Below are 27,126 nucleotides of genomic sequence, written 5' to 3'. Positions count from 1 at the left end.
GTAGATATGATTGGATCAACCATGGAGAAATGCTACGTAAAAATCCAGAAAGAGTGTCTGAATTCTGATCTTAGCACACTTGTGCAGACCAAAAAAACAGAGTAAAGAAAAGAGAAATCAACAATAGGCAGCTAATGACGGTTGGAAAAGGTCAAGGTTGCAATCAAGGTTAAACAGGGGAGGCAGTCATTGAGAGAGAGGCTTCAACAGCTTGAGGAATATGAATGAGAAAATGAGTTATTATATTACAGCAGTATTGTTTTATGAAACAATTGTCTATCTCTTAATAAAATGGATGATGGATTTTACATACAATGTTCCAGTTGAAGTATCATTGTGTAATGATAGGATTCAGTTAAAAAAAGGACACCCAATAGACTGCCAGTTGTTATTTAAGTGTTAATCATGATTTAATAGATTTAATAGTTCAGATTCACAGAACGTAAAATTTTTACCAACGCCCCCACCACCCCTATCACTCCAACACACTGTTATGGCCTGGCTCTAAGGCCACAACAAAAAATGGGAACCACACGGAGGGTATACAAAAAGAAGTGGTCATTCTAATTAACAAATGGTGAATAATTTTTTTTTAATTTTTTTTTTTAGGAAAAGCAAATAATGTAGTTTCCAACTTAACTAGGCAGCTAGGAAACATGCTGCCCATTTGAACTGAGGCTAACGAAGGCAAGCAAACTAAGTCAAACAGAAATGCTCCTCTGTCTGGCCGTTCCTGCGGCCTGAGGAGGAATGAAGATACAGAGAATGAACAGAGCAGGTGTCTTATTAAGCGTGCCAACGTGTCGTCACCAGCAGAAGGGGCAAATCAGCCTGCGGGGGCGAGGCATTGGGCGTGGCATTGGGCGTGGCATTGGGCAATGTTAAGTCAACCTGGTTTTTACCCCTCAAAGATGTCCGCAGCTACCAAAAGACACTTGTTGACGCCCCCTTCAGGATTTTTGGCACTCTCTATTGTCTCTGAGGAGACAATGGCCAGGTGTCTCCCCTTCCCCTGATTGTCTCCGACTCCACCTTCCAAACCAGCACTGCAACAGACAATGGTTAGGCACACACATAGAACCCTGGCAAAGGCCCCAGGGGGTCGTCACAACAGATATGCACACACACAAGCACATTAAGCACTCTCAAGCATGCACGCACACTTGCATGCATGCACGCACACACACCTGAACACCTTTATTGCAAGTGAGAGGAGCAGAGAAAATGTTTCATGAAGTGCAATTAAAGTGCAATTAAAATTATCAATATCCCTTCTCTTGAAGAAATGATCAGACAAAACAAGACAACTCTTCAAGATATTCTGATGGCAGACACTGATGGCTGTGTCATCCAATGTGTATTCGAAGCAGAACTACTGGTGAGCCATGAGTACCACAACCTGAGGAGCATCTCTTCCCCATCCAAAGCAGCTGTTGAACTTGTGGACAAAATGATTTTCAAGGGAGAAACTACTTGCAGGGCCTTCCTGTGTCTGCTACAAGACACAAAACTAACAGGCATGTTTCCTAGCCTGAAGAGAATGCCATGGTACCAGTCTCCAGTCCTTTCAGTCCAGCATCCAGTCGAGTCTGCATCGGTACATTCCCGTTCTTCTCGGTCCAAATCAACTCCTCGATGTTCCGTTTTCTGGATATCACTGTTTATTTGCACTGTCTTTTTTTTCATATGCCTTGCATACTTCTTCAAAGGTAACATTATCGACAGTTTGACTTGACTTTTACCTGCGCTGAATATGGCCTATGTAATCTCACCCAGCTTTAACCTTCTGTACATTGTATGTTATGGAGCCATAGAGGCTAAGCATTATCCTAAGTGGAGAGTAGCTGTATATTATTACTATCAAGAACTATAGTGACAGTTCTTGATAGTTCATGTGCTGCAGTAATGAAACTGCAAACAAAGAAAGTAATATTTCCTTCTCAAGCAGCTTGTTTCACTATGTAAACAAGGAGGCATTATCATCTGTCATTATCACTTGATAACAGCATGATACGTTGGATTTATCTTTCATGAATGTTTTTATTTTCTCCTGGTGATTGTTTATTTTTCTACTTTTATCAGTATACACGTATATTTATGTAATGTGTAAAATTGTGTTTAGGTGTTAATATGATTAGGTTTACATTTGTGTTGCCTGTGTAGGAGTTAAGACCCAAAACACAACAATTAATGTTTCAAATATTATGGCTAAGAAATAAACCCTGACCAAATGATTAACTGGTTTTGTAAATAATAGTATAGCAGGGGCATTATGTTCTCTTCACATTTTGTGAATAAAGCATCATTTTGTAAATTCCTAATTTCATCATTAATCATTCCATGACAATCTTTTAGTTCAATGAGGTTTGGCCAGATGGAAATGGCTGATTTATGTGTTTCCTAATTTTTTTGACTTTTCATGTAGTCTGTTACAAAATCATTGTTTAAACGTCCAAAGGACATACATTTTTAGCTTCCAGCCCTTTTGGTATTTTGCGTCGTGGCCCCTGAGCCATCTTAAAGCTGCAAAAGCTGTAACTTTCCACTTCTACCCCGGCTTTGAACCCAGTTTCCTGCACGGTGTGCTGACATTTTTACCATTGAGCTAATAGTCTGCCTGCTTGCTCAGGGGATACATTGAATCTTGACCATCGGGGCCTATTACACGAAAGGCGAATTAAATAAGCCTGGGCTTAAATCAAATGCAGGTTTGACAAAGTCGGGTCTGTACAGCCTGGTTTATTCCGTTCCATGAACGCCAAGCCAGGCTGAAAAGGAGCGACTTAGTTGAGCTAGACCTTGTCAAGCCAGGATAATGAAGCCGGGCTGAATGGGCGGCGACGTATTTCTATAAAATACCTGAACTCAAGCGCAAATTCCTTCAACTTGACCAATCATGGTGGCGGGGAACAAAACTTGAGCAGCGTTTTTCTCTGTGGCCGAACAGCAGCAGCTCATGGAATCATACGGAAATTAAACATATAATTAACAGAAAAGGAAACACGGCCGCTGTTATTAAATCCAGGGAGAAAGCGTGGCAAAGTATTGCCAACAAATTAAATGCACAATTCGTCCAAAAATATATACAATTTATATATATAGTCAGACATTTTTTATAATCAATTTTGATTGAAATTGATTGATTGAAATTTTTATTAGGCAAAAGAATGTAAAACAACACAGTTACATTTATAATGCTTTTGTCTAAAAGGTCCGGCCAAAAAAGTCCTTGCGGACTTGTTTCCGTTGGGGTCCTTGAATTAATTTCATAGACATATATAGTAGCAACCAAACAGTTCAAAAATCAACATGAAAATACAGATAATACAGAAAAAATACCACTATATGTACAAAAAAAAAGCATGAAAAAAATTAAATAAAATATGTACAAAAAAAGGGGGGGGGGGGAGCATGGAAAAATAAAAATTATATACAAAAAAAGCATGAGTAAATAAAAAATATGTACAAAAAAGAGGAGGGGGGGGTCGTCTGTCTACAGGGAAACTGGTTTTCACACAGCTAAATCAAACACACAGCTAAAGTTAAATAGGATTGCGTCAATTTTCTTTCGTGAAATCTAGTCATGGATAAACTTAGCCAGGGTGAACTGGCTAAACTAATCTTCAAGATAATTCAGCTTTCATGGAACCGATTCAGCCCTAATCCTGGCTAAATTAAGCCAGGATAGGGGTTAAAGCCAGGCTTTAGCTCTAATTCACCAATACAACCACCCCAATTGTATAAGTTATATATTGTATTAACATACTCTACCATACAGTTTGGACAAAATTCAATTTTATTTATTTTAAAAAGTTGCATGCTGTATAGTGCCACTTTAAGTAGAGTAGTAGCCCTGCACTAGATCATCTGTTAAATGTCACCATTGTAGTCAATTGTGTCCTCAGCAAAGCCTCCCTGTTGTCCTGTCAGATGACTCCCCCTACTGGCTGAGTATCCCATTCTCGTTCTATGGTCACTAAATGTATCATCACACACACACACACACACACACACACACACACACACACACACACACACACACACACACACACACACACACACACACACACACACACACACACACACACACACACACACACACACACACACACACACGGCTGTTGTCTTTATGATTACATCTTCACACACACACACACACACACACACACACACACACACACACACACACACACACACACACACACACACACACACACACACACACACACACACACACACACACGCACGCACGCACGCACGCACACACACACACACACACACGGCTGTTGTCTTTATGATTACATCTTGATAGAGAGCAATTTCCAACCCAACCCCAAAATACAGCTGCTGTAAATATGGGTGATATCAAAATGGGGGCCTGTGGCCTAATGTATATCAAGTGCTGAAGTTGTGGCAAAGCAACTGATAAAAGGGTCCAAATATAAACATCTATTCAAATCTTGTGAACAGGGTTCCTTTGTCTATCCTGTCCATCAAAGCAGGCAGGATAGAGGAAGGTATTTAGTAGCCTTTGTGCTAATGTAGTTCATCAGCTTTTCAGAAATGTGATCATGATGCCAATGGGTAGAACTGTAACTTGTACACATAGTGTATATAAGTAAACCGATGCTTTACTAAGTAAAAGTAGCAATTCCACAATATAAAAATACTGACCTGTATGAAACAAATGACTTGAGTAAAAGTACAAAAGGTATTGGCATTAGCATATACTTACAGCACCAAAAGTATTGCAACTTTGTCTAAACTAGCCGTTCTCCAACTCTTCTATCGTGTCAGATGTAAAGATTTTACTCATCATCTGATGTATGCATGCCACACTTTACCCTACAGCGTGGCTATTCTGGGGTGAATATTTGGTGCAAATAGCGGATCTACAAGCTCACAAGTCACAGCGCATTGCGTTGGTGCGTTGTAAGCTTTTGGGACTGCTGTTTTTGGTGAAGAAATTTGGTGTAACAGGAAAAAAGAGCGGACTAAGTATAGACCCTTGGGCGGTCTATAGTGATTTAATTTAAACCATTTTTTTTACCAGATGCTTTACTTAAAGTAGCACTATGTAACCTTTTAAAAATTAATAAAATGTTGTCAATTTATCCCCTGAGCAAGCAGGCAGGCTCTATTAGTCAATGGTACACATTTCAGGACTTGCGCTGGAAACCAGGTTCACATCTGGGGTAGAAAGTTACATAGTGCAGCTTTAATCTGTCTTTGTTTAACAATATTTTGGATTATCTGAAGTCAAAGTGGATCAAATCTGGCCAATGAAGAGAGGAGCAGCATCTACAGAGATCATGTTAAATGTATAAAGACAGAGTATAAAATATTTTATATATTAAATATAATATAAATAAACAAACAAACTGCTACCGACTAGGATGGCAACCAATGCAGTTTATTCTTTAAGCACAGATGCTAAAGTTGAACAGTTAAATATGTATTTTTAAAGTCTAAACTCAAAGTCTCAAGTTTAAGTTTCACTTCAAAATGATTGCTATATTTCTAAGTGATGAAGGAAATGATTCATAGCCGAATGCTCAGAGCATAATGTAGTGTTGAATAATGCTTAGGCAGCATTACAAGAATAACAAAGTAAGTAAACACATTTCTGCAGATCTCAAAGTGGTTCATTTTGGTAGGTAGGTACTGTCAAGCCAAACAAAAACCCTTTAATTACTCCTGAAAACAGTAAATAAAGTGATCTTACAAGCTACAAAACACACAAACAATGCATTCTTGATGACTTACAATGAACAAATACAAAGTACACGTTAGGGCTGCAACTATATATTGTCTTCTTGGCTATTATTCTATTGAATACTTTTCCGATTAATCGAATAAATCAGAAGCCTTCAAATAAATATCAATAATTGATCTACATGCTCAAAATGCGTTGTGATGTGACACGTAAGCATGTAGATCAGCTATTTTCACTATTGTTGTACGCCACCATTGTACAGCGAAGTATAATTCGTTTTGTATACTTGATTAAATCAATCAGTTCAATGAACTGTTGCATTCCTAATTGGGTGTGCAGTGTATGACGACCCCCATCTGTTTGATTCAGTTCCAGTTGGCAAATGTCCTTGAAGCAACACATACAAATATAAAAAAAACTAAAAATAAAGAAAAGGAATGGGGCAAATGATTGATCAAACTAATATTTTTTTCAGTCAATAAACTCATTGCTCAACTGAAGCTGAAATCCTTCCAAATGTTCCTTAAGTTTCTCCTTAACATCTTCCCTCATAACCACAGGAGTGCCTGACAAACACTGCTGACTGGCGTTATCAGAGGCCATTGCCACCCTCACTTCTCTTGAAACATTCTCTGAACACTCTGCCATCTGTCTCAGGTCTCTTTGAAACCCCACTTCTGACACCACGATAGCTTGCGCGTCCTCGGCCACCCCCTCCGCCTGGACCAAATTGACTGTCCTGTTGTCATCGGGGAATGGTATCAGGAGCAGCTGTCCCTCTGTGCTTTCCTCTATCCAGCAGACCAGCTGCTGCTGCCCCTGCTGAAAGTTCTCCTGGTTTTCGGGACCGGCGTGTCCAACGCCGCCCGCGCCCGACTCAGAGAGGAGCATGCCGTGAGAACTCGGGCCGGGCTGTAAGTGATGAACGCCCCCTGCCGACATCATCTGCTGCAGGTCGACGTGAACCTGGGTTTGGTGCAGAGGCGCGGTAGCGGGTAGCTGTGAACTGCCGCATTTTCCGGGAGGACTTTCGATCATGACGACCTGAAGATCTTCGGTCTTAGTGGCCGCGGCGTGAGGATGGCGGCAGTCGTCGTCTTCCGCTTCACTCTCGGTCGCTAGCTTCTTTCGGAATTTTCTATCCAACCTTTTGGAAATCGCAACGTGTTTGTCACACTCTGCGCCTCGCTTAGTCACCCGAGACGTTTGTCCGTCTCTGCTCGTCTTGGAGCCTCTCGGTACCACGTGACCTCCGCTGTCCTCTCGACCTCTCCCGCAGTAAAAGCAGTACCCCCCCTCCTCGGACACTTGTTTCGTGTCTGCTGTGGGAATCCAGCCTCCCAAGTCTACCGCCTCCCCGAGTTCCCCCACGGCCCACAACAGCCCATTATTCTCAGTCTCTGCATCCGTGTCATTCTCATCAGGGTTCGTCGGTGAAGAAAGTCTTTCCTCTGCATCTCCTCTGAATAGGCCTGTCAGGATCATGAAATGTTAGTTGATGATTAGTTGTCATACACATAATTACGATTGATGATTAAAAGGTGGTGTAAGTGATTTTGTTTATGTTCAAACAGTTTTTTGTTAAAATAATTTAAAGCTCCGGATTGGATAAAATTATCCAAGGTATCCCAACCTAAAAAAATATTTTCTGATTACTTAAGAGCTGGACTGACAAGGAGAACCTGGTTACTGAATAAACACTCTATAGCAATGATTACAATCAGACTATAGAGAGATTTAATACTTATTTTAACAAAACAAATCACTTGATTCTGCAAAACAACTGTGATTCGCTCAAATAGCTGCGGTCGGGCAATTATGTCAGAACTGCGACAGACCCACCTCTGTACGGTTTATTGTCCACGCCCGGTGTCCTTCCCCCCCTGCCTCTGGGTCTGTCCCTGGACTGAAGCAGAGTGTTTTTGAGGCGTTTCTCCCGCAGCCTCACGAGGGAACCTCGCAGTCGGTTCTCTCGTCGCCTGGCGGCGTTCAGCTGCCGCAGTGCCTTCTCCAAGCAGTCGATGGCCCGGTCATAGCGCCGTCTCCACACCTATAGGGTTGTCCCAATCATGAAATTATAGCCAGGTGAGGTGACGATTAATTTGCTGTACAATAAGTGTGATTATTAAATAACAAATATACAAAGGCTACTACTGAAATAGACAAAGAAATGACTGACTATGACAGGTACAAATAATCAGAATAAATCATGTACTATGGCCAAAACAGGTCATATATTTAAGTGAATTTTTTATTTTATACTAAAAATGTTTGAAGATAATCACACTGTTTTCCAACAGATTAATTCATAGATGAATTTCTTTTCGATATGGCTTCTGACGGCAGCCATATCGGAAAGAAATTGGAAACAACTTCCTTCACAGGTGTTACCAATGATGCTAATTAAGGTTGTGTTCCATTCTGGTCAAACAGAGTCAGGGTGCTGTTATTGTGCGTGTTGGCTCATTGGAAAGACTCAGTGGAAAGACCAGTGTGTCTCAAAGTGTGGTCCAGGTGCCCTCGTGGTTCCTTGAGGGGGTTTCAAATGGCACCTTACGGGTGTGTAACTCTGAGAGTAACGGGGGCCACTGTGTTACACTAAATGGAACAGAGCCTTCATTAGAATCATTGGTAACACCTGTGAAGGAACTATGGAAGGGGCCAATTTCTCTCCAATATGGCTGCTGTGTTTGCATAGAGCCTATTGAGATTATCTAAGAATAATTGCCATGATTGAGCGATTATGTAATAACTGTGACAGGCCTTATCCACACACCAGGGGGCAGAGCTGAGCGTAGTTGTGCTCCTTCGGCAGGTGGAAGCCCGGGGGAGGGGGCAGACGCCTCATGTAGCGTGATGGAGACACGGGGCGAGGAGAGGAGGGTGACGCACTGCCCTGCTGTTGGGAGGAGTCGTCAGCCTCTTCTGGTGGACCTTGACCTGGGGTTGGGCGATAAAACTTCAAATCAATATCACAATTATTTTACTTTTTTTTTTTTTTTACAATTAACTAGACCATACCCGTGGTCTGTGTGTGTGTGTGTGCTTTCTGCATGAGACAGAGGTTATGAGTTGGTGTCACATTAGCTCTGTGTGGAATTACTGGTCTACCTTAAGTCAGTCTGTTTATGGCGTGACATTGTGTGTAATTTAAGTCCCCCACCTCCCCCACGGCCCTACCTTGAGAAGACGATGTTGTTTTTGGATCCGTCTCCTCAGCTGGGTCGTGTTTTGATCCATTTGTTGATGGCACGTTTTGAGCTTTTTCTCCTTCGTCGTTTTGAGCCTCTTCAGTTTCTTCCCGACTGCCCTCCTGGCGGGTAGGCTCTGCTTTCGTGGAGTTGGTTTGCCTCCTAGAAAATACAAAAAGTAGAGGTACATCACACAGGGATGCATGATGCTTAACAGGAATTACGAGTCCATGTGTGTATAGGAATGATGACTACATTAGAGCAGTGGTTCTCAAACATTTTTGTGCTAAGGACCCCCAACTGAAAATGATTTGTGCCAGGGACCCCCAGAAGAGAATATTTGTGTAAAAAAGTTTTATATTATTCAAAAATGTTCAAACACTTTTCAAGATTTGTCAAAAAAAAAAAGCCACGGTAACAGATTTAGCTGGGGATCCCCTGGAACCCCCCCAAGGACCCCTGGGGGTCCCTGAACCCCACTTTAAGAACCAATGCATTAGAGGGTCAGCGCAGGTTAGAAGGTTTGGGGATAAAACAAGAGGCGAGGTTGAGATGGTTTGGGCATGTGAAGAGGAGGGATGAGGCGTACATTGGGAGAAGGATGCTGAAGATGGAGCTGCCAGGCAAGAGAAGGAGAGGAAGGCCAAAGAGGAGGTTTATGGATGCAGTGAGAGACAACATGCAGGTGGCTGGAGCGACGGAGGAGGACGCAGAGAACAGAAGCCGATGTGCTGTGTAAGAGTAAAAAGTCGTAAAAAAAACCTATCTTTTCTGAATGTTTTTGGGCTGTAAGCGTCATATTGCAAGAGCAAATGGGGCCAAAAGGCAATCTATTGATGCACTCATATCATGCATGCTGTAGAAAAGGTCAAAGCGAAAAATGAAAAATAGAAATGGTAAAAAAAAATTTACAAAGTTGTTAATAAGTAAGTTAGTACTAATTACTAAGTTGTGAAATAGCAATTTGCTAATAGTTTGCCCTGCATAGATTATGACAGGGATTGTTGCTAATCTCACGACTGAAAATCTTTGTTAGCGTTTGTTTGTAGATCAGTTTACCTTACCTGGGTCTTCCTTTACGTTTGATCTCTGGAGTAACTTCAAACAGAGTTGGATATGCATCTTCTCTGATTCTCCGGATCCCACTATAAACACATCAACAAATGAAAAGGTCAAATATCATTTTATAGTGTTCCAGTTTTTGTCTCTTTTCTCTTCGTGTTTTTTTGTTTCAAAACTTCCATTTTCACTTTCACCGGTATTCGATAATTTTATGAAATTGACTATTTTATTCAACTATAAAAAATAACCTTTTATAATCGATTAAATCTATCAGTTTGATTAACTGCTGCATGCCTAGAAGAGCCTTTTACCTGTATCCAATGAGCTCAAAGCTTTCAGGGGTGAAGTGTTTGGAGCAGAAATAGACAAAGTCAGTCTGTGGTTCCCACAGCCCGTCCCGATGGGACTGATTGATCCACAGGTTCCTCCTTGCCGTTCCCTTCGGTAATCTGAACACAAGAGTGACACATGACACAAGAGACTAAACCATAGGTCATTCAACATGAACAAACACATGACAGCTACAGAACACGCTTTTGAAACCTAGGTATAATTACAAGCTCAATTACAAGCTCACAACGTGTCGTGATGCGACGCGTTGTGAGCTTGTAGATCAGCTATTTTTGAACAATTTGTACAAAACAGGGACATCAGATTCGAATATTTTTTCTTATAACATTTGACAATTTGGCCAATGTTTGACCAGTTTTTATTGTATAAATTGTTAATTACTTTGATGCAGAAATGCTCTTATTTTTTTATTTTAGAGGTATTAAAAAGGTCTTAAAGTCCTTAAATTGTCACTTGTCTTTACATATGTGCAGATAGCCTGGCATACACTTATACTGTATGTCGGTTTGTTTACTGTTGAGTGAGAAAACAATGTTGCACATAAAGCAAATCATCTGGGGACCCCCCAAAATCATGTGGGGACCCCCCTGGGGGTAAAGTCCCACAGGTTGAGAACCACTGGTATAGATCATTGGTTCTCAAAGTGGGGTCCGGGGACCCCCAGGGGTCATTGGGGGGGTTCCAGGAAGTCCCCAGCGAAATGTGTTAACATTTAACCACTTTAACCTTTTATACTTTGGCTATTAAAAAATAGCAGATCTATAAGCTCATACCGAGTGCTGCGCTATGAGCTTGTATATCTGCTATTCGTAAAAATCGTGAAAATGTGTGCAAACCTTTGAATATACATATTTTTAAAGCAAACATTTGTAACTCAAATCTTTGCTTCTGGGGGGTCCCTGGAACAACATATTTTGAGTTGGGGGTCCGTGGCCAAATACATGTCCTTTGGCCGCGGACCCCATGAAAAAGTTTGAGAACCACTAATTAGATGAAACTAGAAAATGCTGTCATCGTTGTGAGGAGGAGGGTCTCACTTGTGGAAGGTGATGCCAGCCTTGCGACTCTCCCTGGTGTCACGTGACTTACAGCCTCCTGCCGAGCAGTGTCTGGGCATCTGCAAAAAAAGTGACACGGAGTGACGATGAAATGCTGGTGAGTTAGTTATGTAAACGGAACTGCGCTCAAACGTTCAGAGGAAATGCACGCCCACGCGGCAATACACTAATTATTTACACAAATCACACTGACCCATTCCATCCGGGAACACATCTGCGTCATTTTAACCATTGTTTCATACTTCCGCTAGCAAAGATATACAAGCTCATGTCACTTTGTGCCACACTATGACCTTGTAGATTTGTTTTGGGGGAAAAAAATGATTTGTGCAAATCTTTGAATATATCAAGGGTTGGTACTGCAACACAAGATATAAAAAATAGGATCTAAGAGTTGCTTGGGGCTGGGGGGGGGGGGGGGGGGATATAATGTACTCAAAATGTACAACATTTATTTGACGCGATAAATTTGTCATTACTATATTAAAAAAAAACTCTAATCTTAGGGACATCATGGCAACATAGTATATTAGAGAATACTATTATTTACAATTATGATATTATTAAAATGGCTTTTCCCAGTTTCAGTGTCTTTCTCTTATCAATCAGGGGGGAGCAGACCAGTACTTTTACTTTAATACTTTGGTACATTTTTACCACCTCCCTCCTGTAGGTGGTGATAAAAGAGGTAAAAAAAAAAAAAAGATGTCGTTTTATGCACGTTATAAATATAAGTTATAATGTGAATTATTATAGTTGTTGATCTAATTCTCAACACATGCAAGTTACAATCCCCAAAACACCATAAAGCGTAAATAAATAATATAATCCATTGCACTGGGATCTAAGTATATTAAAAAAAGAACAGATCTACAAGCTACATCAACGCGTCAGTTCTTTTTTTTGACACGCGACACCGTGGTACAGCAAAGTGTAAACCGGTGTTAAAAAAGGGGACTCTCTCTTTCTTTGGTGTTTCGCCCAGATGGGCGTGGTTATATGACTAACCCTCACCTCACATGGCTCGAAACCACGCCTACCTGGTCGAAACACTAAAGAAAGAGACTCCCGTTAAAAAAAGAGCAGAGAGGTGTGTTATTTATTCTATTCTAGATGATGTCCGAATGTTTAACACACTCTCTCTGTACGACATGAAAACAGTCTCCATCCTACTTCAAACACCGTCTAATTTATTTATTATGTACAAATAAAGCGTTCAATATCACCTTTTTGCACGTTGGACCTCACGAAAATGGCGGCTCTGTCCTTCCTTTCCTTTCCTTTCCTCCCTGTAATGCCTCTCATTCAACGTTGCCAGATTTTGCGTGAGAAATAAGCAACCAGGCCTAGGAAAACTGGCACAAAAGAAGCAACTTAGGCCACATGACATGAGCACTAACCTATGCATCGGCTATTTGAAAATAGCATCGCGACGCGTTGTGAGTTTGTAGATCTGCTATTTTCATACCAAATCTTGAAAAAAGTGTAATATTTTTTTTGTATGGGGGTCCCTGGCACATTATATTGTTATATGGGGGTCCTTGGACCTTGGGGTTGCTTGACTTGAAACACTGGTTTAATTAAACAACATTAGGAAACGAGCCCAAATAAGCGACTTTACAGAAAAGCAAACCCAAATTCGCTTATAATAAGCGGACATGGCAACACTGGCTGTAATGCCTCGCTTTGGCTCCTCCTCCTCTTTCATAGAACGTCTGGTGCACTACTGCCCCCAACAGGATGAATTAGGAAGGAAAGACTGGGATCTATTCAGCTTGCATGGTGCAAATCCGGTCTACAAAGGATACGGAAATAGTCTGTGTGAGTGCATTTGTGTGTTTGCAAATGACCCGGATACAGAAGGCGGGCTTTAGACCGGATATGCGTGCTGAATAGAAACTAAAGGCTTTCCACAGGTAGCGCAACAAGCCATATAAAAACGATAAAGGCATAATGATGAGTAATATATTATCATGTTAAAAAAAACAGAGGTGATCTCATCGTTGCTTTTTTGCATGACCTTTTGCAAACTGTTAATACAGTATTCAATCAATCTATTTTCCTTCATTTCTATCCCATTCTTGTTTGCTTTTTGTGAAAAATTCTGACAATAATCACATCTGCCATCAGCTGTTTATTTATTATTAATGATTGTGTTGTTTAAACATGTGTGATCTCATCTGTCGCCATTTTTGTGATGATGGATTCAAATTGTATTGTTTTGTTAATTATGCTGTTTGTTCTCTTCTTTAGCCTACTGAGCTCATATCTTCTTTTGTACTGAATGATCATAACTGATGTCAACCTGTCCTCTAATTTCTAATCAGGCATTGCAAAATATGTTATTCCAGACCCATTTTTACTTTTATTTTTTGCTAAGTTTGTTTCTTATATACATTAAATTGAATGTGATGTATGCTAGTCTGCTTAATATTGAGAGTGCACAAAATAATAATAGGCCTATGCATATTATGCCTAAAATACTGAGGGGACTTTTGACAGCATTCATCAAGTGTCTAAGTAGTAACTACTCTGCTCTCATGTTAAATAAGCATATCATTGTCCTTCTTATCTAGTGAAATGTGTCCTGTCATAAAAGCACAGTGAGACATGAGCACGGTGCTGGCTCACTTCATTTATAGGCTGGATCATCTCTCTGTCACCATGAAGACCTATCACTTTTATCTAATTTTAACCTTTCATCTGTCTCTGGACCCCATAATGGTTGATGCAGGTAAGAACATTACCCTTTATTTATAATTTAATCACATGTGTACCCTAGTGCTGCTATTCTGGGATGATCATTTGCCAAAATTCACTGATCTACAAGCTCAAAACGTGTCGCAAAGGCGTTGTGAGCTTGTAGATCGGCTATTTTCGGCAAAGAGATTTGGTGTTGAGGGGGAAATGGAGCAGACCTTGTAAAGAGCCTTGGGGGATATGGTTAATGGCATAACTTTCCTCCATTTTTAATTTAGAGTCAGATGTATGGTAAGTGAAACATCATCATTTAGTTGAATCTGAGGGCAAAGTTGTGGACATCTATGCTGGACACTATGATCAACAAAACAAATTGGCTAAGAGATTCAATATTTTTATTGTTTTTATAATTGAAAAATCTAAAATAATAAAACAAGAGATTTTTATTGTTGCATAAAAGTGAAATTCTTTGATTTTGGTTTCCTCACCATAGCCTTGAAGCAACAATAGTAAAACAACAAAAATGGATGGGTGAATTAGCAGCAACATTAAACAATGACAATAACATTATAGAATAGCAGCAACGAAAGAATGAAAACTGTATTATGCATAGGTCACATTGGTCACAGTACACTGAGGTAGGGGAGACCAGGGACAAAAGTAACAGGGGGCAAAAGTGACACACTCAATAACTCTAATTAGAAATAAGCTAGAGGGGTGAGACTTCTTGTGCACATGCTCAGTAGGGTCCTCTCTCTGCCTATGGAAGGATAGAATGATCATTTCATCTCAGCAGAAGTTTTCAACAAAAAACAGATTTTGAGATGTAAATGTAATTTTTTGAGTGTACGGTATGTTCCTTCTGCTGTCTAAAGATAAGATGTCAGCTAATTTAAACTTGGATGAATTGTATCTCTATGTTATTGGTCACAAATTAACGTCAGCAGCCTATATAGGTGTTTCTAGACACATCGGGGGCAATTGTAACAAAGTGACCGGGGTCAATTGTAACAATGTGTTTTCAATGCAAGCAGATTTTTTGTCTGGGATTTCATACTTTTATGTTAGTAAATGAACATATTTCACTAAATGTCACTACATTTCAAAGTAAAAATACATTTAAATAAAAAATAGACGTACATTTGAAAAAACAAAATTGAAAAATAAAATCATTCGAATAAAAATACAAAATAATTGTAATTATGTATATAAAACATTCGTAAATAAAACTGTTAAATTATAAAAAAAAATACATATTACTTAGTGATGTGCTTTTATTTTAGATAAAGTGTATTAATATGACTTATTTTTACAGTGTTACAATTGCCCCCAACTACTGTTACAACTGCCCCCGTCATGGGGGCACTGTGACTCATTGCATTCAAATTAATATTTTAGTCTGGTCCTTATTAGTGAAAGCTTAAAATTTGTATTATTAATTAGGGCACATATATATGTTTCTTATAGCAAAAGATGACTAGGATATTTCAAGTAGTCTGTGAATTATGAAGGCAAATACAAAAAGTGTTACTTTTGTCCTTGATCTCCCCTACTTAGGTTCTGTGTGCTACTGTAGGTGTAGCCTAGTTTTGATATTCAAAGTGGTATGTGCCAATGTGTGTGGTGTGTGTTTAAGTTCCAGGTTCATGGCTTTCTGCATTCAGTATTCACACATCTTAGGTGGAAATAAAAAAAAGCTACTAGAGTTGTGGTAGAGAGAGAAAAAGAAGCGCTGGAGGGATCATTCAGTGGCTCTGAGATAGGTGCTCTTTGGTGACACAGGTAGGATCATATAAACAAAAGAGGATTTCCAAAGATGTAGCCTACTGCTTGCCAAAAAAGGTGTGAAATGCAGACTTGCAAAGAAAAGAATTCCAAGGCACTCCGTCTCACGTGAAAACAATTTATGAATTTATTTAGAGCAAGGCAAATGAGTATGACCAACACGTTTCGACCTAGAAGGTCTTCATCAGGGTCTGTCAGACAGACCCTGATGAAGACCTTCTAGGTCGAAACGCGTTGGTAAGCTTTTTGGCAAGCAGTACTTCTTTGGAAATCCTCTTTTGTTTATAGATTTGTGGTAGATTGTGTACTGAGCATTCACAGTGTTTCTAATTCTAGGTTGGAGTATCCAGAATCAGTTGTTTGCATCCAACACAGGACATTGGTGAGATACAGTATCTGCTGCTGCAATGTTATTTTGCTTGTATAGAATGGTGTTTTAAACAAAACGCAAATGATTAATAACTACAGTATGTCTGCAGCATTCCATTCAATAAAACTTCATGGTGATCTTCTGATACTGTCCCCTTTGACTTTGTTATATACAGGCCACATCCTGAAATCGAAGGCGACATTCTTCCAACCCCTGATCCAGTGGAAAGCAACAGGTTGGCCAACAAAATGAATAATTCTATCCAAATTACATGGAAAGTGTCAATGAATTTAATTAATGCCCGATGTATACTCAGTCCTATGACACATTATAATTCTGGCATAACTCATTTCATTGGCATAAGATTTCTGTGCAAATTGGACAATTTATTTCATGACTGACTTCTATAGCCATTGTGATATACATTCAGCTGAACATTTTTAGCTTGTAGGTCAGCTATTTTTGGAGCACATCGTAAGACAAAGTATAAGTCAGGCTTAAAGGTAGGGTAAGTGATATTTTTACAACAAAATAATTGTTAAATAGCTCTATATTCTGATAAGTCTGATCGCTATTCACCTGTTTCCTAGGCTGTGTGTTTTCCACTTCCTGTCGATTTCATTGGATATCATTGGTCATCTGACCAGTTTCATTGGATTTCATTGGATCAAATCGACAGGAAGTGGAAAACACACAGCCTAGACTCTATTCAGGAAACAGGTGAATAGAGTCTTTTTTCTGTAGCAGGAGTCTCCTTGTCTCTCCAACTCTATAGGTAAACAGAAAACTCATTTTCAGGTAGGGATACAAATTGTTCTCCAATCATGAGAGAGAACTTACATAGGATACAGGATAAACAATTGCATCTGGAAGTGATGACACAAACAAATGAGCAGACAAAACTGGAACACTATAACATTTAAGCTGATACATGGGTACTCTCTCCTGATTGGCTGAACATTTGCAACCCATCTGAAAATGTATTTTCTATTTGTTAAAGAGTTCGAGAGACAGGGAGACCCCTGTTACCGAACAAACACTCTATAGCAATGATTATTATAAGAATATAGTGCTTTAATCTTTAAACAAAATCTTTTAGTTTTCACCCCAAAAAATATCACTTTTAGTGACAGCACATTTCTGTGCTAATCTTGCAATTTATTCATTCATAACTCCTTCATAATTTTATAGATTCAACCATCTTGACAGAGAGTCTAAGGGAAGCATCGCGTCCTCCAATCAAAATGTGACGCTGTGTGCGGCTCTACCTACACATGACCATCATTACATAGTGATCATGGAGAATGACCCTGTGGTGATCGAGGCGGCCACTTCCCTCTTTGAAAGGCGTCCTGGTTTATCAACCTTACTAATGTACCACAAGGGGGCACTGCATGTTCTCACTGGGGCCATCTCCCATCATGCGAATAGAAATAAGCACGTCTCATTGCTTGGTCATGGAAGCAGTGGCACGGATGGAACAGGTAAGCTAGGCGGTTACGTACCGGAAGATCTCGCCACGGCCGTGTCGGCCATGAAGACCAAATATGGGCGTCTAGACTCTGTGAAGCTCATTGGTTGCGATCTAGGAAAAGGTCTTCGTTTTGCGATGCAGCTGCTACAGACTCTCAGATCTTTCGAGGTGGACACGAAGCTGCACCTGTACAGTTCAATAATCTCTGTCAGGAGCGACGGTGAGATCCTGACGAAGGATGACGGAGTCTGGAGGTACAATGGCAGCTGCAGTCGTGTCACTGCAGAACTTAGCAGACGGGGCAACCTTGTAACAACGGTGGGACCCTGTCGTAGAGGACAAGCGGTTCCAGGATATCAAGGAAAAACGTTGTACTACAATAACTTGGAATGGCCGACACACCCTCAAATGTTTGTACCTGCTGTCCTGCGCAAAAAGTATCCATCCATGGACTGTCTGGAGGGGCTCACCTGGAGCTTGTTCTTTGAGCAGAGCGAACGAAGGCGAGCTTCCGACTATGTTCCAGAAGATCACCAGAAACAGCCCGCTTGGCTCTTAGAGCCACAGGAGAGAGTAACATTCAAACATCTCACTAATATTCAAGATCTACTTGTGGAGATCCGGTATAACGCGAGAGAGGAAAGCGATTCCGACCTGTACTACGTTTTGAACGACAGCATTTATAAGGTGCAAAAGAAAACCCTCTCTGTCTTTCTGGCCGGGAAGTTAATGAGCCCGGATGACGCGGTTGAGCATTTCCTCGACAACTTCCAAGACCAAAAGAACATGACCTCCCTCGCCGACTTGAGACAGGGCCTCAAGGCATCAAAGTTCAACAACTTCTGCCGGCAGACGTTCCAACTGCGGCAGTGCGCCTATAACTGTGAACGCTGGGGTCACTACTTCATGGCGGCGGTGTTTACAGCATCCGTGCGCAACTTCCGCACCTTCTCCCTCTTCCTCATGAGCGTCATCGCTTGTGAAGTGGGCCGCTCCAGAGGCACGGATAGCTCCATCTGCTCAGCCTTCGTGGGAGACGACCATCCCATGATGACGGAAGACCCCTGGCCCCAACGCGACAAGCGAGGGTTCTACGGCTGCACGGTGGACAGTGCTGAGGAGGTGCAGTCGGACAAAGTGGCCTGGTTGGATGAAATAGTGGCAAAGGAAAACGCCCTCTACGCCAATTCCAAGCAAATGATGGGTGGCATTGACCATGACCTGCAGACAGAGCTGGACATCTTCGGTAAGGTCAAGGTCATGAATAAGTACGCGTTCTCTTCTTACCTTGAGTACTTTCGAGGTACAGATGAGGGGAAGAAGCTTAAACGAGGGTGCACCTTCTCCCCTGGTCAGTCTTGAAACTGACCATCTTGTTAGGGCTGTTGTACTCCAGGCTGGCCTCTTCTTGAGTCCCGTCTCAAGACCACATGTTGATTGTCTTTGTCTTGTCGTGATTTTGTCCACAATTTGACTCTTAACTCTACTTTGGGCCAGAAGGACTCTGGAATGTCCGTGTCCACTTGGTCCAATTCTAAGAGTTTCTCCAAATGTGTGAGCTTTAATATAAGGGTGCAATTTTTGTTTTCATTCACTCTCAGATTTATTCTTTAATGAATTACTTAATTACTTGAATAATGACTTAATGACTTGATTAACTGCTTAATTGCTGGAATAACTCGTGCAATATTTAGCTTATGAGCTTTACATTTCAGATGCATTTTCTTTATTAGTACTATAGTGGTGTAATTTATTTACTTTTGAATACAGATAATTATATATGTAGTAGGCTTAATTATAATGTACTCATTATCGGTAGCAGTAAGGTGTTTGACACTCTTCTGTCTTATGAGCTTTTCCAAAGTCACTAAATTATAACTAGTGTTTCAGATCAAAATGTTTTCTTCTGTTACACAGTTATATCCATCTATTTGAATTTACATGAATTTGTTTTACCTTTTGAAAAATATAATTATTTGGTTATGGGCTTGATTAGGATAAAACAGTGGTTCTTAAAGTGGGGGTCCAGGGATGCCCAGGGGTCCTTGAGGGGTTGCCACGGGGTCTAAGTTATTGATAGTTAGCAAACAAATGGGCATTTACAGGTCTGTAACTCTGAGAGTGTACAAATGGAACCAAATGGACCTGTATGGGGGTCTGTGGCTTAATGGATACCTTGAAATAAAAAAGTTTGAGAACCACTGGGATAAAATATTCTCAGTTTTGACTCTATGTCACTTAAGTTTAGGGGGTCTTGAATATTTGAATACAGCATTAAATGTTGCAGTGAGGTGATGTGTGTGTCTGAGATGTAAACTTCATAAAGTGGAATTGTTGTCATTATGAATATGTCAATCAGTTTGCACAGAACCAATGATGGATTGAAAAAATCCCAATGAATTTGGAATTTGTATTATCTTTTTAGCAATCCATGTTATTGATTAAAGTACTGTAACCTGTACTCTCAGCTCAAAAACCCTTCTTCATTCATTTGTACAAGTTTTTAAATATAAGATTTTATATATTGCATATTCTAGCAGTCCATACTAAGCTTTGAATGCCACATATGTACACCTCACAACACATCACATAGGGTTGCATTGTGAGCTTGTAGATCTGCTATTTTCAAAAATATATAAATTTAAAGTGCCCAAAATGGGGTTAATAAACAAAGATATATTTTCAGTAAATAATGTACAATATAAAGATCTCTTAGAAATAACACACATTCTATTATTGTAGCTTTATCAGCTTTAGTGTTGTCTAAAACTACTAGTCCTATTCATAAATGGTACTTCCATGTACTGCACAATGAACATAACATAATAGCCTCTATAATTTTCCAGTGTGTTTCCTGTTTATATCCTCACAACTGATAAAATGAGTGTTTTCACTGTGGATTGTTTTTCTACACCGAGTAATTCATCCCAGTCTGCATCATTTTACATCAAACTTTATGAATTATCCAGTTTAGCACTGTATCCTTTGCTGTAAAACAAATAGCAAAAATAGCCTAGTATATCTGTCATCCCCCCAGAATGATATGTCCGAAATAGGGACGACAGGTTGAAAGTGGTTGAAAAATAAGCCCATTAAAACATATTACATTGAACTGGTATATGGTCTCTTCTGGTTTAACTCCCAAGCACACACTGTATATGCAAATCACTGACATTACATTCATGACTAGAAGTATGAAAATGCGCTCACATTGATAAGTGCAGAGTTTGATAACAGACCGTGAAACATTTGCATGGTAAACGTACACGCAGTACTGTTTCTTGTGAAACAGTTTTTACAATAACTGTCGTTTAAGGATAACTCATGATTTAGACCACCAAACTGAATTCAGGAAAAACTAAGTTCCGTTCTTTATTCTTTATTGCATTTGCATAGGCCAGAATACAGAGAATTACAAAATATAAATATAGAAACTGCAAAGGGGGGTAAACACTGGCAAAAATAATGATGATAAAAGGAATCTAACGCAGATACTAGTATAGTGGTATTCTCATACAAATTAAATCAAATAGTTACTGTCCCAAACATTTTACAAGCCTGTGGCATGTTTTAGCCACTATCAGGAAGAAAGAAAAAAAAATACTGTAAACTGCATATAATAGCATTAATGTAGCTACCAGACAATAAGACACTTTGTGAAATTTAAGCTGCAATCCATAACTCATAACTAGTACATTTGGAGTGGTTATTGTTCTAGCTGCTCTTCTATAAGATCCTGTGGTCAAGAAGGACACCTACTGGTTGACAAGTGCTATTGCATTAAGGTCAAACTGCGATTCATCTAGCTCAACAGACATTTGGACATGGGGGACCCGGGTTAATAAGTTAAGGATTGCAGCTTTACCTGTTAAACCATATAAAATCCAACTGATATTTAAGCAAATTGATCTCATTTCATCACTTGAACAATCTATACTTTGTAAAACGGACCCTAGTTGGAACTAGTACTTGGTATGCTCCTTTTTATTCACTCTAAACCAAATCTCTTCACCAAAAATAGCATATCTACAAGCTCACAACACGTCGCAATGCGTTGTGAGCTTATAGATCTGCTATTTTAAGTGGGGGTTAAGTTTCTTGCTCAAAGACACCTCTGCACATTCCCAGGGCGAGGAATTAAACCTGAGACCCAGGTTCTCTACCCATTTAACTATGGCCGCCATCTAATGCTGGGGTTCAAGTGGTTAAATGTGTTTGTCAGTACACTGAAGAAATAGAGCATTTTCAAAGTACATTGTAGGACTTTTGGTATAGTTGTGGAGTTGGCCTCATCTCTGTGCTTGATGGTGGGGTGCTGCTCACAGCATGATGCAGGTGCATTTGGAAACCTTCTCCGCACTGAGCAGACCATGCTGGCCGATGGCTAGAGACTGGATCAGATCCCAGAAATGCTTGAAGGAGATTCCCTCGCCATCAGACACGCCCATCTTCTGAAGGATCTCTGTCAGGCCTTGCTCCGAGCCGGCGCCCTATAGGAACAATCGGAGAGAAAACATAAAACAATTTGACACGTTGGGAGTTGGTAGGTCGGCTATTTACACCCTTTTTTAACCCTTTAAGACCTGAGGCGATTCTTTAAAAAATCTATTTTTTTGAAAAAAATAGCCAAAGAAATCTAAAGTGACACAGATGCGTTCCAGGTCTTAATGGGTTAATTGCTTTTGAACATTATGGAAAATCCTTATGACCCAAAATAGGGACACCAGGTTGAAAGTGGTTAATACTCTGACCAATGAGCATCGACGATTCAAACATGGGCATAGTGCCTATTAGTAATATTCTTGTATTGATTGCATCATCATAAATGCGAAATGATTGAAAAATAAAAATGGAATCATGGGAACGGTGTAGCTCCAATGTGGATCGACATGATCCTTCTATTATTGTCAACTACTTCCTAAAAAAATATTTCAACCAATGTGTATGGTAGTGTATGTTAATACTATAATATTACTAGTCTCCCTACTCTGCAACATTTAGACCATGGTCTTTTCTTTCTCTGTTTTGCTTCTTTTCTTTATAAGGTTTAATTCTTAAAAGAAATAAGTCCCAGATTGCACATTTAAAGTGAGTTTGTCAGAACGTTAACCAGCAGTGTTAAACGCAATACTGTTCTTTACACTGTGTACATCCACAAACAAAATAAACCCAAAACAAAACAGCTCAAACAAGCCCTTTCTACACAAGGGTGTGGTTGTGTGTTTGTGCGTGTAGAGAGAAAGAGTCATTATTCATGCAGTCTGGTGGGTCTGTGCATGTTTCTGGCGGTTTATGCTTTTTGTTTGGGTGGGGTGAGGACACTAGTATGGGGTAAGGTATTAAGGAACGTGTCCTGGCTCTGTGATCAGTGACAGGCAAGTGACAGAAGCATGCCATTGCATTCTAAATGCAATACTTCATGTCTAATGTCTATGCAAAGTAACATCGTTCCCAGTTTCATCTCCATCTCGTGAGGAGATGAAGCCTGGAAAAGAACTGCTGGCGAAAATGTATACCCGGAAGTACGGGAAGTGTAGTCCTGTACTTTTGGTTAGACTTTTTTTAAGCAATAGTTTTTACCCAGACTAATACTAAAGGGTTGGGAAAACTTGAAAAATGAAAAATGAGCTTTGTCATCTGCACCATAAGAAGATGTATGTCAACAATTGTAGTTTTGATATGTGACAGCTAGAAGCAGAGATGGCCTTATGTTTCACCCACTTCAAATCAAACGGGCCCAGCCCGCTGGGGGCACACGATTAACACACAAGACTTGAATTGTTCAGCGACAGTGTACTGAGTCAGAATCATCAGATTCAGTCGTCTATTTCTGCTGTACCCTAGCCTCGTTCCTAGCCTTTTCTCATCTCCGAGGAGAAGAGGCTGTCTATAAAGGCTGTCTATAAAGGCGGGACTTCCGTTGCATCTTTTTTGGCCAAGCAACAACACTCGTTTCATACACAGAGAAGGTAAACAGATTTCCTTGGGCGGTACTTCGGCCAAATTTCAGTACTTCCGTTTAGACACTCAACCAGCCAAGACTTGCCCAGCGTGGCTGTACCCTATTTGTCAAGGCAAGTGACTTGAATGTGAGAGCGACTCCAAACTTCTATACTTAGCTGTGCTCGTTGTGAGCTTGTGTATTGTGTATTGTGCTTGTGAAATGGTCTCGCACCCGAGACCATTTCATTTAACAGTAATGGTAAATATGTGCCTCATGGGGGCGCTGTTGACTATGGGGCTTTGGGAGATAGAGAATGTCATTCACAGAAGAAGAGTCACTTGTCAGAGTGTAGAGTGAATAATAAAGTTTGACTGTGTTCCTGACGTTGTCTTGAGTTATAATAATAACAGAACAACAATACACAACCAAAGCAGTGTGTGCGTTGGTCTTTGAAACCTCAAAATTTAACGTCGTCTCTCGCGTCTCTGTTATTATCAATATGATAGCGACGTCACTGATGCATCCTTGGTATTTTAGCAGTGACGTCACCGACTAATCCTTGGCATATTTATCCTAGTGGCAGCGTTCGCTACACATGTGTTTTTTGTTTATGTTTTTTCACGGCTCACGCTACTCAAACGGGATTATTATTTCTTGTCAACATTCAAGTAGAACTATGAGAAGGTATAACCCAGCTAAAATAATGTGTCATTATAAAAATATATAAATGATATATGATTAGCAGTCCACTTCCTCCTGTCAGTACGGATGGATTCACATTGCAGCGTTCCGTTCCGAGTCCGCAGCAATCGGACCCGAGACTACCTCGGGAGGCGGTCTCGGGTACGGTACGGTGATCTGTTTCGGGGAACGATACGGAACGTTCACACTATCACAACATCTGCCAAGTGGTCCAGGGTGCGCACCCCGGACCATAGTGTGAATCCGCCCTAAGTCTGTCATCTTTCAGAATGAGACCTTTCTTTTCATGGCCATAATTCCACCCTGAACTTTTCATGGCCATAATTCCACCCTGAACTTTTCGTGGTCATAATTCCCCTAAATGAACCAAATCATGTTTTTTTCCTGTCCGACATTAGCTCTTGAAACAGGACAACAAGCCCGCCTCTGGCTAGAAGTCGCAGACAATTAACTGTCACAATGTATTGTGTCGGATAAGTATCATTATGTACATAATATTATATACATGGTATGTACAGTACCTTTGCCAGGTTGGGCAGCTGGGAGGACAGAAGCCCTTTGAACTCGTCTGTCTTCAGCGTAGGACCGTTGTCACCGGCAGCAGAATGGAACTGGGTGACCAACGTTTTGATGGCGTTCTCCAGCTCAGAGCACTGTGGGAGAGGAGCAGGGGAGAGAGGGGTTATGCTCACATTTTAGGAATTTAGACAACACTCTAATTCACAGTGACTTCCAACAATAACACAATACTTTCAGCAGCTTCTTCATTTTTAACCACTTTAACCCTGGTGTTTACATTTTGGGCATGTCATTATAAACGGAAATTAAGAATTTCAAACAAGAAAGAAAAGAAAAAAGAATTGCTGATCTACAAGCTCGCTAAGTGTTGTGAGCTTGTAGACTGGCAATTGAAAACAGACATATTTTGTGGTCAACTGGTTATGTGCAGAGGGACAAGGAGGACCCAAGAGGGACCCTTTTCTTGTGCCTCCTGCTCAGGTACATAATCCTGAGTATTAATTTAACCCTGAGAGTGTCAAGTGGAACCATAGAGACTTGGAAGACCTGGAAGTGTCTATTTCTTACAGTTTTGTTTAAACTGACAGTCTGATTTTGTACCAACCACATTCACTCTGTCCCTGTGAGCAGCATTTCTTTGCTCCTGAGTCACATCCGTTTTGGCTTAAAGCACATAGTTTGAATGTTTCCACATATCTGCAACCTGGGTTCTGATGTTCAAGTCCTGAATGACTCACAGCTTGGCCATCTCATTAACCCACATCTTAAAAACACATTCAACAACATGTTTCTCTACTTAGTTCTACAAATTCACATATAGATGTGTTGGGAAATATCATGATCTTGAGCAGGCCAAGCCCATCCCCAATACGTTTCAGAGACGATACCAGACAGACAGGTTGAAAGGTAAACATCTGACTGCTCTTTCAACAATATGTGCAATTCAAAGTTCTTTACACAAAACGTAAGAGCTTTTAGACAAAGTGCAAAACACATTTGAATACAATTACTTAAATGAATAAAACGTCCGTCTTAAGAATAAGCTAAAATAAAACTGATACTTATAAGAGAATAAAATTACAGAGCAGGATAACACAATAACAATAAAACTCAGTTAAATGCAACAGTAAACTAGCAGAAAATAGCAGATCTACAAGCTCACAATGTGTCACATTGCAATGTGTTGTGAGCTTGTAGATTGGCTATTTTGGCATACTGTATGTAGTGTAGCCCATGGGAATGAAGTCAACTAAGTATCGGGTTTAAGTGGTTAAAAGCAGACCTGCAGTTTTCTATTTTAGTTTGTTCCAGATAATGTGTTGCATACAAACTGAACACTGCCTCTCCAGGTTTAGTTCTGATGCTGTGTTCAAGTTCCAATTTTGTCTGCTCATTTCTTAGTGCCATCACTTCCAATTTCACTTGTTTAATCTGTATCCCGACTGAGTTCTCTATCCTGATTGGATAGAATTGGTATCCCGACCTGAAAATGCATTTTCTGTTTAATAAAGGGCCGGAGAGACATGGAGACTTCTGTTACTGAACACACACTCTATAGCAATGAGTACTATCAGAATATAGAGCTATTTAACACTTATTTAAACTCACTTACCCTACCTTTAACACTAGCTCTGATATAGATGGTACAAATGTAATGCTTTAAAAAAACTGATTTGCATAGGGCCCACTTTGTTCCACCTCCCTCATTGGTCCACTTTGCAAAAGTGTCCAGTTCTCTTCCATTTGTCCAGGGACCCCAAGGGGGTCCAGGGGGTACCCAGCTAAATGATTGATAGTTTATCTCCAGGTTTTCTTCAGAATATGTATGACACTGATTTACTATGACACTATGATTTATATGACACTATATGGCACATCAAGAGTCCACTAGTACAGACTTTTTAGACTTTTCAAGGACCCCCATAACTCTGAGAGTGTACCAATGGTCCCCTACGGGTCCATTTGGTTCCGTTTGTACACTCTCAGAGTTACAGACACTGTACTATACAGTAGCTCTTTAGTCTTTATGTGTTTCTGGTAAATATTATTGTCCGCTCATTTGTATGTGCATGACAAAAATGTCCACCACAAGCACCACAAGGTGATGAACCCCTGATCAGGTCTGAACAATAGAAATGTTCAGATTGGGTTCCACTGAGACAAAGCCTGACACCTTGAAACGAAACATTTTGAGAATCACAAGACAATACACTACAGATAGCCTACTGCAGTGTTTCTCAACCTTTTCAGGCCG

At 40.3% G+C, this 27,126-nt stretch overlaps 4 protein-coding genes across 4 annotated transcripts in view; 2 read left to right on the top strand and 2 right to left on the bottom strand.

Moving 5' to 3' along the window:
- LOC308095833 (uncharacterized protein) overlaps positions 1 to 2,234 on the top strand; it is a 31,122-nt gene extending 28,888 nt beyond the window's left edge. The window contains exon 15 of the mRNA XM_080442939.1: positions 1,284 to 2,234. Within this exon, the coding sequence (XP_080299065.1) occupies positions 1,284 to 1,735 (452 nt within the window). The 3' untranslated portion in view covers positions 1,736 to 2,234. The remainder of the gene's footprint in view (positions 1 to 1,283) is intronic.
- A 3,180-nt stretch (positions 2,235 to 5,414) lies between these two features.
- On the bottom strand, positions 5,415 to 12,664 carry thap7 (THAP domain containing 7). The gene is made up of 8 exons (XM_080441976.1): positions 12,605 to 12,664; positions 11,358 to 11,437; positions 10,281 to 10,418; positions 9,972 to 10,052; positions 8,897 to 9,069; positions 8,493 to 8,656; positions 7,559 to 7,766; positions 5,415 to 7,188 (listed from the first exon to the last, which is right to left on the bottom strand). The coding sequence occupies exons 2-8, from the start codon at positions 11,435 to 11,437 to the stop codon at positions 6,188 to 6,190; spliced, it is 1,845 nt and encodes a 614-aa protein (XP_080298102.1). The 5' UTR covers positions 12,605 to 12,664; the 3' UTR covers positions 5,415 to 6,187.
- Positions 12,665 to 14,030: 1,366 nt separating this feature from the next.
- LOC308095061 (uncharacterized protein) lies at positions 14,031 to 19,995 on the top strand. Its single transcript, XM_080441977.1, has 4 exons — positions 14,031 to 14,112; positions 16,200 to 16,245; positions 16,409 to 16,468; positions 17,425 to 19,995. Exons 1-4 carry the CDS (start codon positions 14,043 to 14,045, stop codon positions 19,067 to 19,069), a joined length of 1,821 nt encoding a protein of 606 aa, XP_080298103.1. The 5' UTR covers positions 14,031 to 14,042; the 3' UTR covers positions 19,070 to 19,995.
- A 1,059-nt stretch (positions 19,996 to 21,054) lies between these two features.
- Positions 21,055 to 27,126, bottom strand: part of s100v2 (S100 calcium binding protein V2) — a 7,642-nt gene continuing 1,570 nt past the window's right edge. Inside the window, exons 2-3 of the mRNA XM_080441982.1 lie at positions 24,875 to 25,006; positions 21,055 to 22,197 (exon numbers count right to left, since the gene is read on the bottom strand). Coding sequence (XP_080298108.1) covers positions 22,027 to 22,197; positions 24,875 to 25,006 — 303 coding nt within the window. The 3' untranslated portion in view covers positions 21,055 to 22,026. The remainder of the gene's footprint in view (positions 22,198 to 24,874; positions 25,007 to 27,126) is intronic.

The sequence above is a fragment of the Gymnoscopelus braueri genome, assembly GCF_963280865.1.
Source record: "Gymnoscopelus braueri genome assembly, chromosome: 11".
Taxonomy (NCBI): domain Eukaryota; kingdom Metazoa; phylum Chordata; class Actinopteri; order Myctophiformes; family Myctophidae; genus Gymnoscopelus; species Gymnoscopelus braueri.
This window is presented reverse-complemented; position numbering and strand designations above follow the sequence as displayed.